Raw genomic sequence first — 12,259 nt, forward strand, 5'->3', positions numbered from 1 at the left:
CTTTGACCTATAAAGCTTTAAATGGCTCAGGACCACAATACCTCAAGGACCATCTCTTCCCATATGAACCTACCCGGACCCTGAGATCATCTTCTGAGGCCCTTCTTCGTGTGCCTCCTTCTCAAGAGGTCAGGAGGGTGACAACACGGGAACAGGTCTTCTCTGCAATGGTCCCGTGTTTGTGGAATGCTCTCCCCAGGGAAGTTCACCTGGCACCTTCACTATACATCTTTAGGCACCAGGTAAAAATGTTGCTTTCTAACCAGGCCTTTGCCTGACCTGATCTACATCCTATACCCTTTTTAAAACGCTGGCTCTTTTTAGGGTTTTTTTTTAATTGGGTTGTTTTTTGTATTTTGATTTTATGTATGTGATCCTTTATGTGAACCGCCCTGAGACCTTTGGATATAGGGCGGCATAGAAATAAAATAAAATATGCACTGTTAAGTCTATGGTCTGTCACTTTCATTAAAAAATGAGGGACAAGAGGATAGACAGCAAAGCTTGATGGGACCAAAGTCTTACACTACCCAGTGGTATCATAACTCAGAATAAATTAAAGCTATTGGACCTCCTGAAGTGAAAAATTCCACGTCTACATGACCAGTCTGTAACAGCAAAGAGCCATTCAAACATTGATGGCACAACCCAAAACTCTTCGTGTGATTCCACCCACCCTGACCTTGAAGAAGATTAAAGCTGCAGTCATATAAAAAAATATGCTCCATTAAATTCAGCAGGGCTTGCTTCTAAACAGAGATGCAAATGACTGCACTATAAGAGTATTTCCAAGTAACGGGCCTCAAGATTATGCATAGGTAGGTAGTATAGACAATTTAATGCAGCATCACAAAAGGCTCACCTGGCACCTTTATTACATACCTTGAGGCGCCAGGCAAAAATGTTTCTCTTTAACCAGGTGCTTTGCAGATTACTGTTCTATGGCTTTTTAACTGTGTTTGTAGAAGGGCACTTATTGGTTTGGTTTTAGTATGTATTTTGTGTTTTCATTTTGTATTTTTATGTTGTGAACTGAATTTTATTTTTAATGTGCATGTTGTAAACCATCCCATGATGAAGGGCAGTACAGAAATTTGAGTAAATAGAACAAACTGGACCTAGGCTATAAATGAAAAGATGACCCAGAATCATTCACTGGAAATTCCCAGGAAATTGGCCAGGGAACATCAGGGAAGAAGCCTATGGTTTAGCAGAAAACTCATTATGTGGCCAGGAACAAGTCATTCTCCCCATCTGTAAAAAAGAAATAATACTGGCCGCCAGGCAGAGATGTTATGAAGCAGTAATCAACTCAGTCTGAATGGCAAAAATGCTCCAATATATGAACTCTGTATTAAACACAAAGTAATTTAGTAGAAAAAGATGTTTAATATGTCTTTCTTATCTTTTATGAAGAGGAAGAACTACATTCACACAATAATGGATTTTCCCTGCACACATGTATTCTCTTGCTGCGTTAGAATGAATATCAAAGTAAACATTGCCCGAGACACTGCTCTGATAGAACACACACCCCAACTGAGAAGATACTCCTATGTGCAAAGCAGGTCAACTCTGCTGCAGGAGCCTGGTGTGGAAAGTGAAAGTCTGTACCCAATACCCAAGGTTACACAAGAGCTGCCCCTGCCCCTCAAACACACTATGCAAAATGTTTTCCATCACCATCCACCTGTTAGGCAAGGGTGAGGTTAAGGAAGCAGAAACTCAACTGGAGCCTCCACAACCCTACAACTCTTTGACATCTCACAGCTTCTCAATATGTGATAAGCTCTGTCAGCTTGGACTGCCTAACCCAGAGACAGGCACAACTTTTTCTTTCTGCCATCACAGGCTGCTGTATCAGGGACAGGTGGTATATGGCAGTCATGCATCACTGACAAACACTTCCGTCAATTTGCAATCATGAAAATGATCAATTTATATTCCTCTAACCCCCACCCCCATTCTCTCAAAAGGAGCAAGAACAAGCCATGGTGGTAACATGAATAAAAGTATTACTTTTGGCTTGAAGCCTTAGGGGTGCAGATGGGAACAGCATTGAAGGACAAAGGTTTTATGTTTATGGTTCAATACACTTAGGCCTAGTTAACACTTCAAAGTATTTTTTAACAGTCATAAAAATAGACACAAATCTGTTAATAAACTAACCGCCTGTAACAAGTGTTGCTCTTTATACAAGAAGAAAAGGAGAAAGCAGCCCTTTCCTTAGTTCGTTCTCTTTTTCTTGTCTCTCTGGACAGGAGGGATGGGGCTGTGGAATTTTTGCTATTCATTCCTCTTCACGAAGAGAAGAAAATCCGATTTCTGCTTTGCGACACTCCACAATAAGTCACTAACCCATTAAGTAGCCCCTAGAGGACAAAGGGAAGATTTGAACAGGGAGGGAGGAATATATTGCTGATTGTTTGCTCTTCACCCAGGTGGGTTACAACAATTTAAAATACAACATTAAAAACAGTTGCGATTACTCACAATTGCAAAAGCTACAATCACCAAAAATAGGGTGGGTTCTTAAAGTATACATTTCAGGTGTCAAAGGCATTCACTGAAAACTGTATAATGAAGTGGACAGGGCGTTTCACAACTTAGGGGCTGCCACAGAGAATGCCCTCTCCTGGGCCATCACCACCTGGAGTTTCTGAGAGGGGTGGAGCTACCAAAAGGGCCTCCTCTGCTGATCTTAACACCCAGGACAGGGAAGGAGGAAGTCTTTCAGATATTTGGGGTGGGAGTGCTTTAGGTCTTAAAACACTAACATGAGCATCTTTTATAAAATAGAAGGATCACTACATAAGTATAGGAAGCCACCCTACACACCAGATACTTCTGTGTAGGAAACCATCTGTGGGTCATATTTAATTATTGTACTCTCATGTGCTTGCTTCAGGTTTACATTGCTGGAAGTCATGTTAGCGACATGATCTACATATACAATAAATTGTTGTATGTTCCTAGATAAATGTTCCTTCAATCATTCTTGGTTTCCTTCTGGACTTTAAAGCTAGCCACAAAGACTCTGCCTCAATCTCCCTCAAACTGGGGATAAAACTGATCTCCCTTGCAGGATTACTCTAAACAATATTAGTTGTTTATGAAATGCTTTTTACAACAGTACTTATATAGCTTTTCTCATAAATAGTATTGATTCCCTCATCTCAGACACTGTAGTCAGTTTTTTTAAAAAAAAATCATCTGATTTCATGGCCTGGCATCTTTCAATATTATGATTACTCCTCTAGAGTGGACATTTGCTTGTCTATTGAAAAAAACCTGCGGTGTAATTCACACTGCTCCAAACAATGTTTTAAAAACATGAGAAAAGTCCTTGCAATACCTTTATTTTCCCCTTAGTACTTATTTCATCTTTAGATTGTGATAAAGATTAAAAGTGGAGGTCGGAAAATCATAGGAGAAACAATTTACTTACGGTAATTTCATCCTCATGAATACTCTGGCCATAAAGAAACTCAACAGGACACTGACAAATCCAATAAAAAGCAGCAGAAATCTGTTCAGCTTTGGGATATTTGGTGCATTAGAACGGTCCAATATTATAAAGCCAAGGCCTCCCATTGTGAAGAGGAAGCTGGAAGCGAGCCCTTCCATAATGTACTGCCCATTTACTCTGCATACAAGACAAGGAAATATTTTAGTTTGAACAGCAGTGCTATGGATTATCTGGTTAACCTGCCACATTGTGTAAAATTCACGTAGGTGCATGTATATATTCTACTCTCACACACAAGAAAAACAGTCATCATGATACAGTGGAAGGTAGAAAATAAAATAAATGATCAGTGTCACATTACAGGAAAACCTGCTTCCTCTTTGAAACCATTAGAGACTTGATGCTATTAAACAAAGACGAGAAGTTCCCAAAAGCAGTGCAGATAGTAACCATACCCAGAGCTCTATAATTTACTGAGAAGCAATCCCATCAAACATCTGGCTATTCCTTCAGCTATAACTATCAACACGCACAGAGCCCGATTTCTTTCCAGAATATGTCAGGCACTTATTACTGGTTTTCCCTTTGCCATGATACTTCTTGTTGCTTTAGATGCCTAGTCCCCAAATAGGATGGCCCTACAACTCATTGTAGCTACACATGATGTGTATTCTCTGACAATTAGTTTCCATCCTTGACAGTAGTTTAAACCATTTGAATGACTATTAACTCAGTTCAGCTAAGACTCTGTTCCAGAGAGCAGGAGGACTGTCTACTAAGTTAAACAACTTCATTTAAAATGATGTTAGTGTTTCTATTCATTTTTGTAGCTTGGTAAAGCTACAATGAGCTTTGATCACAATGTTCTAACAGCCAGCTCACCATGTAAACAGCAGTTCTCTGTCAAAATACACCATAGTAATCTTTAGAGAAATACATTTTGCTAGTATCAAGTATATTTTCTACCTGTAAGCCAAGAAGGCCACAGGCCTCTGATGTCCATGTTCATCTGTCATTGAGCCAACACTGGGAGGTTCTACAATCACATCATAAATGATTCCTACAGAAAGAGAAAAAAAATGTAAATTTAGTTTGAAAGAACACACACACACACACACACACACACGTACACCACCTTTCCTAAGCCTAAAAGTAGAAAGTCAGAAGTTCATGATTTACGGTCTTTTTTTCATGTGAAAAATTTGGTGGGCTACATTTAGTTTTAGACATACAAAAGTGTGCAGTAGAGTACACAGCTACTATTGCCATATCACAAGTTTCAGGGAGAATGAGGAGGGCTGTGGTTGCGTAGCTTACAACAATCCTCCAATGCAATCCACCGTTATTACCCATGCACTTACATGCGGTGGTGCAATGCTACAAATAGTTTACAACAATCCTGTAATACAGCTCAGTTGTTAATACTTCAGGTTGCAGTCCAGTATTTTTTCTCTCCAGCTCTGCTGAAAGACCAGCTCAATCAGGAGTCTCCCTCAGCTGCAATATAGCAGCACCCACTCCATATTGCTAGGCTACACAGCAAAGGGAGAGGCAGCACTGCAGAGCCTCTAGAGACCTGCAGCTTTTGGCTCCTCCTCACCTTTCAGTTACAGTCATACCTTGGGTTGCGATCGCTGCAGGTTGCACGTTTTCGGGTTACGAACGTGCCGAACCTGTAAGTACCGGAACGGGTTACTTCCAGGTTTCGGCACTCGCGCAAGCGCACCAAAACATGTCTTGTGCATGCACATACACGGTGCTGCGGGTTGCAAACGTGTCTCCCACATGGATCACATTCACAACCCGAGGTTCCACTGTACTTGCTGTGGTCTAAACCACTTAGCCTCTTGGGTTTGCCTATCGGAAGGTCGGCGGTTCGAATCCCTGCGACGGGATGAGCTCCTGTTGCTCTGTCCCAGCTCCTGCCAACCTAGCAGTTTGATAGCACACCAGTGCAAGTAGATAAATAGGTACTGCTGCAGCAGGAAGGCAAACGGCGTTTCTGTGCGCTCTGGTTTCCGCCATGGTATTCTGTTGCACCAGAAGTGGTTTAGTCATGCTGGCCACATGACCCAGAAAGCTGTCTGTGGACAAATGCAGTCTCCCTTGGCCCGAAGCGAGATGAGTATTGCAACCCCATAGTCACCTTTGACTGGACTTAACTGTCCTTTATCCTTTTTTTTTTTAAAAAAAATCTTACTTGCGACAACCACTCTTGTCACCAAGAGCCAGTCTCCAACTTAGAATGGGTCCTCAAATCCCCCTCTCCAGACTGCACTGCCCAGACCACCACCACTCACACCAGCCTAGTGCTTTTATAGGATTGTAATGTTGGGAGTCCGAAGATCATCAGGTTCAACCCCTTGCAAAACTCGGCTGGGGTGTGTCTTTAGAAACTTTAAAATATGCCAGCCAATGGTGCTGTAGTGGACAGTGTAAAACTAGGCCTTGGGAGGGTCCGAATCCCTGCTCAGCCCTGAAGCTCATTAGGTGATCCAGTGGGCCAGTCACTGTGCCTCTCAGCCTTAGCTACCTTATGGCGTTGTTGTGGGGATTCAATGAAGAGGGGAAAGGCTTCAGGGCATAAACAAATAACAAAAGAAATGAATGAAATGGAACAATAGAGTCCCTGGGTCACTTTCATTTGCTAGTGTCTCTGGGGTTCTCCTAAAATAATTAATACAGAAACACCCCTTCTGTAGCAAGGCACAACTCAGGACCACCCTGGCAGGGGAACGGGAAGCCTGGTGAGAGACCCATTCGCTTTTCATGCCTTTCCCCCACCAATTTTTGGCTTTTCTCACTCCTAAATAGAAGATTAAAACTAGAATAAGGAGCAACGGAGGAAGAACGAAAATTGTTTATCGAATATTTACAAACAGATTGCAAACAGGTAAGAACACTGGCAGGATTATTGTAATAAGAACCTGCAGTTTTCATAAGAGTGTATCTTTAAAGCAGATGAATGTGTGAACAAATTAAGTTAAATTCTGATATGCAGAAAATATTAAAAAATCAATTGAAAGAACCGCAAAAAGAGGGCGGAGAAGGAAGTCGAGTTTTGAAATGTTAAAATGACTGTAAATGAATTGAGAGGCATAAAGCTGAAAATTCTATATATGAATATGGGGCAACCGAGGCGGCAGGAATGAGCTGCGTGTGTGCATTTGCGTGTATTTTTGTGCGCGTGTGCATTTGCGTGTATTTTTGTGCGCGTGTGCATTATCGTGTATTTTTGTGCGCGCCTGAAGGCCCACCGCGCAGAGCCTCCCGTCGTTCCCAAGGGAATTACCTCCCGTGATGAGGAAGTACGAGACCACCACCAGCGCGTAGACCGTCATGGCCGAGGGCATGTGCACCCAGCTCGGCTTCTTCAGCTTGATGTTGGGGCACTCCAGCACCGCGAACGGAACCCGGTAGAGCGTCTCCATGTCGACTCTCAGCGGCGGAGGCGGCTCGCCCGTCCCGTCTCCTCAGGCCACGAACTCCCCTCGTCTCCCAACGGCAGCTTACTCCCGCGCATGCGCCGTTACGGAATCGATCGGCTCGTCGGGGCCACCGTCCGTACGATAACGAAAGCTGAGGCGGTAACTAGCCGGGTCCTGCAAGGGAAACACGACAAACACGTCTCAGGATAAAGGGGAAGGGAAATATCAACGTGTGGCTTAAACGAAACGCAAAACGAATAAATGTGGAGAAACCTGAATTTGAACGCGGCGCGTTATTAATATTGTTTTTACCCTCCCGCGCGTGCGGTAAGGAGCGACTGGGAGAGGATACTGATCTGCCAAGTCCTGGCGACGCTCAACGTGGCTTTCTAAATGGGTAGACGTGGCCCTGCCAGGACGCGCGCAAGCCACGCCCCCTCAAATAAGCCGCGCCGACATTCCAAGTAGAAGGTGCCATCTGCTACGTCACACCCTCTATCTTACTATTTTGTGCAGGATTTATTAGAAGGAAGCTCCGCTTAATCTTAAAGAGGGCACAATACTTTTTCTTTTCCTGCGACCGACTAAGGAGCTATCTGCAGTGGCAGTATCATATTGCATTAAACAATCAGAAGTTCCCCCAAACAATCCTGGGAACTGTAGTTTTTTAAGGGTGTTAAAAAACTATGGTTTTCCCATTAGTGATGTACGGAAGTGAGAGCTGGATCATAAAGAAGGCTGATCGCTGAAGAATGGATGCTTTTGAATGATGGTGCTGGAGGAGACTCTTGAGAGTCCCAGGAATGCAAGAAGATCAAACCTCTCCATTCTGAAGGAAATCAGCCCTGAGCGTTCACTGGAAGGACAGATCCTGAAGCTGAGGCTCCAATACTTTGGCCGCCTCATGAGAAGAGAAGACTCCCTGGAAAAGACCCTGATGTTGGGAAAGATGGAGGGCACAAGGAGACAGAGGACGAGATGGTTGGACAGTGGAAGACAGGAGTGCCTGGCCTGCTCTGGTCCATGGAGTCACGTTTAGTCGGACACGGTTAAACGACTAAACAACAACAAAAAGACCTCTATTCTCCTCAAAGAGCTACAGTTTGCAGAGTGGTTTAATGATCTATCTGTCTTGATAGGGAGCTCTGAAATTGTACTTCTCTGAGCGGAGTCTCCTACCAATTCTCAGCACCCTTAACAAACTACAACCCCCTGAATTCTTTGGAAAAAACCATGACTGCTTAATATGACTTTTAAAATGTGGCTCTTTTTTTGGTTTATTGCTTTTATTTTTATTTTATATAATGTGATCTTTTTATGTGAACCGCCCTGAGACCTCTGGATATAGGGTGGTATATAAATTCTAATAATAATAATAATAATAATAATAATAATAATAATAATAATAAAATATGCATGATGCTGCTTTAAATGTACAGTGCTGATGGGGCCTAATATGGTGTTATCTCTCGAAAAGGCTTTGCTGATCTAGGCCCCTTCTGTACATTTTTTAAAAATCTACAACTCCCATAGGTCCCAGTCAGTGTAGCTAATGGGCAGCGACACTGGGAGTTGTATTCCCAAATAATTGCCAGACATTTGGTTGGCAAAGGTTGTCCTGGGAACAGTGGTTTCCATATTTTTTTTTCTGTCAAACCACTTGAAAAGGCTGAGGATCTTGGTGGAAAACTTAATGATTTTTCTGCCTTTTGCAGGAACTGGAATGTGCTGCACTAAATGCTGTATGGTTTTTAGCTGTATTTTTACAGACACATTATGGACCACCTAAATGAAGCTCATGGTTCAAGAACCCCCTGCCCTGGAAAAACTTCCAATTTCATCCACTTGCTGCTCAGTTATCCTTCACTATTTATTCACCTTAGAGCAGAACAAGGCAATAGAATTCTGAGCTAAGGATTTCAAAGGTCAAGATCAGAACTAAGAATTGAGCAGTGAAGCATATTGACAGTTAGTGAAACTCCCTGCAGACTGGTTTTTAAAGACAGTCCCAAATACAGCACATTAAAGTCATTAATGTTACCAGAGCATGAATAACTTTGGGCAAACTCTCTAAGAAAGTGTGCAGTTGGTACACCAGTAGAATGGTCAGGTAGTGGAGGAACAGGAAAGTGTCCTTGTGTAATTTTGCCTAGAATAATCTGTGGGTGTTGAACAAGACTTTGATAACCTTTATAGTTTGTGCTTAACGTTTCACCTGCAGCTTGGATTTAAAACACATTAATAATATTTATATGGGGGCATTATAATTCTGTGACTTTCTGTGCATGAATACCTGCTTTGACTTCTTGTTTCTATCAAAAGTTGATTCTTTAAAAAATACTAATCTTCATAGACATAACCAGATGGCAAGATTAGTGATAGTAATTGCAGTTGATAAGAGTAGCCACAGCATGGCAGAGTTGCTCTCTAAGAACAAGCCCGCTCTCTAACTTGAATCTTCTTTGTTGCTCAGCTTGTCAAAGCATCTATGTCTTTGCCAGAATGTACATAATCAATATACATGTGGAACTTCATAATTAAAGATGCAGTTTTCAAGATTGAAATTAAGGTTAATGAGTTACACTTGATTTTTTTTTTTTTAAGCAGACTCGGCAGAGGGGAATAGCGTGAAGATTAAGTACAACACCAAACCATTAGTGGCTAACTGGTGGTCCTCCAGCTGTTAACTACACTCCCAACCCCAGCCACCATAACTTTGATAATGGTAACTATTGTCCAACACGAGAGCTACAGCTTGCCCCCCGCCCCCAAGAGTGATTAAATAGTATTTTGGAAGTACAGTACAAACTTCAAGAAATTGTCAGGTATATACACATTTTATACTCAAATCATTATTTCCATCACCCTCAAGATTTTCAATAAGCTAAGGAGTTAGTATACTAATATAAAGTTTTAAACTACTGAAAAAAGAGGATTTGGTGCATTCTGCTATTTAGATTTAGCTAGGTGGCTGTCTCAACCCATCAAATGTTGTTCTGTTTATATACAGAGAAGAGTGGTGGATGACACCAGCTGTTTAAAAGGCTGCCTCTTTCCACCACATTCAACAGTTATGCTTTCCTGGGTCAATTTAGAGCCATTTCCTCTTTTAAAAACCAGTGTTTTCCCTTTCTCATTAGAATTAACAGAAAAGGCTCTGCTTAAACTACTTTAACATGCAACTCACAAACTGAGGTAGTTTACTTTTAGCATGCCCTGCAGCATCAGACGCCTCTTCTCCCGATGTTCTTCATAAATTCAAAACAAAATTAGGGCTTTTTCATTAAACATTAAGCTTCTCCTCCTGTCTCCGAAAATCACGCAACATGTTTATTAAAAAAATTCTACTGAAGCCAATTAAACTTTCATCATCTAAATGAATTAAGATTCAGGAGTTAGAATAAACAAGCATTTGCCAGATTTTAACCCTTTCCCTCGCACAAGAAGACACCTCCTGGAAGCAACCTCACCTCCTGTCGTTGGGCAACTATGTTCATATACACTTTTGCTAGTGCCGAAACATCCATTCCTAGTGTATTTTCCCCAGCTAGACTGGTTGCTCCCAGGCACTGACCATGCTGCACTTCCACATGTGCCGGGCCATTGTTAGATTCAAAGGGGAAATATTAATGGACATTTAAATGAGTCTACATTCACTAAGAAGTATGAGTTTTGCCTTTTCAGAAAGCTGGTAAACAAAGCTGAGATAATTCCACCTGAGGGAGAAAGGTGTTTTAGCACCACATGCTCTTTCCAAAAATTGTGATACTCACTGAGCTTGTTTATAGGAAAACTAAGGCTGCAACCCTAGTCAAATTTAGGAGTTAATGCCTATTGAAATCTATGGAAATTACTTTCAAACAAAAATTAACAAATGTTATATTTAGACTACTAAACTTGATGGTAAATCATCTTAAACTATGTGCAAATGTTTTTCATCCATTCATTTATCCTGTGTCATTTTAAGACTTCTATGAGCAGGTCTTTAAAAAACATAATCTGGTACCTCATTGCATTATAGATGTCACCATAATGGTGCTTATGTAGATGAGAGCCGTCATGTATTTTTTGAGTTAGGTCTGCCTTGATATTGCAGCAGTCTTTGTCTTTTAATCAGGGGGGCATATTACCGTTTTCTTAATGCCTGCATTGTTTTTACCACTACCAAGGCTTTTTATCAGATTTAATATTATTATTCTAAATCTTTCTTGTTCACTCAAATGCAATTTAATGAATCAGCTACTTCTTGGTTTTTGACCTCATCTGATTGTTAAGAACTGAAGATACTACACACTCAAAATTTAAGATTAGGAGCAAGATCTCCTTTCCAAAACATCATTTAATTATGGTGCTGTCCAACAGTTTTTAATACAAGCCAAGTCTAACCGAATACTTGCAGCAAAGGTTAAGCACACACCTGTCTTACTTTTTTCATTTTTCCTGACAAGAAAATAAGAGATGGTACAAAAGTGAACTCACAAAGGTTTTAAGGATATTACTGAATAGTTCCTTTCTAAGACAGAAAGGGAATTAAGAGCAGCTTATATAACCATTAGTTTGTATATTTCACAAAGTATCACAGAAAGTCTCTGGTTGCTTTCAGAAGTGCTCCAAGAGCCTATAAGGTAAAGGTAAGCACTAAACAACTTACCTTGCAAGATCCCACATAAATTATGGGATGTATCCAGTGCCCTGTGTGCATAGATCTGCTGGTGCAACAGGAATCTCCTCCCTCACCCCATGCCCCAAACATCTGCTTTGGATGGTTCTTTAACTTTCCAGAGCTGATTCTGAGATTGCATGGGGAATTGGACGGACCAAGAGGAAGCTCCATTGCCTGCACAGTAGTTCACTGACCAGCAGAACTGATATTGGATATTGTCCTATATTTAGTTCTTTTAAAATCACTTATGGCAGAAGGGTACATTTTAAACAAAACCAAAAAAATACATTTAATTATTATGCAGGTTCTGCCGTGATACATCCTCTTTCCCACAGTGGAAGTAAGCTAAAAACAAGAAAACTCATACTAAAGATCAGTAGTTTTCATCGCTTTTGGCCCATGAGGCACATTTAGAAATCCAAGGAATTGTAGTAAGCAGCACAAATGCAGGAAATGCTGCCAAGCAACTACCCCTGCCAAATAATCCTTAACTAAAAGTTAAAAATTGGGAGTGATGGGGTCTTGATGGATGGCAAAGGAAATGTCTAAGGTTGACTCCAGGCTTACGGTGTCACAAAAGCAATCCCTCATGAAGGTTTCTAGCATACCCTAGGGAACCTAGCAAGATTGACTTAACCTGAAGGTCTGATGATTCCTTGCACATGCTAATTTCTCCCAGTGGATCCTCACACTCCTTGT

At 41.3% G+C, this 12,259-nt stretch overlaps 1 protein-coding gene and 1 long non-coding RNA gene across 2 annotated transcripts in view; one reads left to right on the forward strand and one right to left on the reverse strand.

The window, feature by feature from the left end:
• Positions 1-1,369: 1,369 nt before the first annotated feature.
• Positions 1,370-7,282, reverse strand: OSTC (oligosaccharyltransferase complex non-catalytic subunit). Its single transcript, XM_083571997.1, has 5 exons — positions 7,171-7,282; positions 6,762-7,071; positions 4,436-4,529; positions 3,449-3,646; positions 1,370-2,372 (listed from the first exon to the last, which is right to left on the reverse strand). Exons 2-5 carry the CDS (start codon positions 6,898-6,900, stop codon positions 2,354-2,356), a joined length of 450 nt encoding a protein of 149 aa, XP_083428123.1. The 5' UTR covers positions 6,901-7,071; positions 7,171-7,282; the 3' UTR covers positions 1,370-2,353.
• The window catches only part of LOC310742591, a 36,173-nt gene continuing 29,584 nt past the window's right edge, over positions 5,671-12,259 (forward strand). Inside the window, exon 1 of the long non-coding RNA XR_014538591.1 lies at positions 5,671-6,362. This is a non-coding gene — a long non-coding RNA (uncharacterized lncRNA). The remainder of the gene's footprint in view (positions 6,363-12,259) is intronic.

The sequence above is a fragment of the Podarcis filfolensis genome (assembly GCF_964270895.1).
Source record: "Podarcis filfolensis genome assembly, chromosome: 9".
Lineage (NCBI taxonomy): Eukaryota > Metazoa > Chordata > Lepidosauria > Squamata > Lacertidae > Podarcis > Podarcis filfolensis.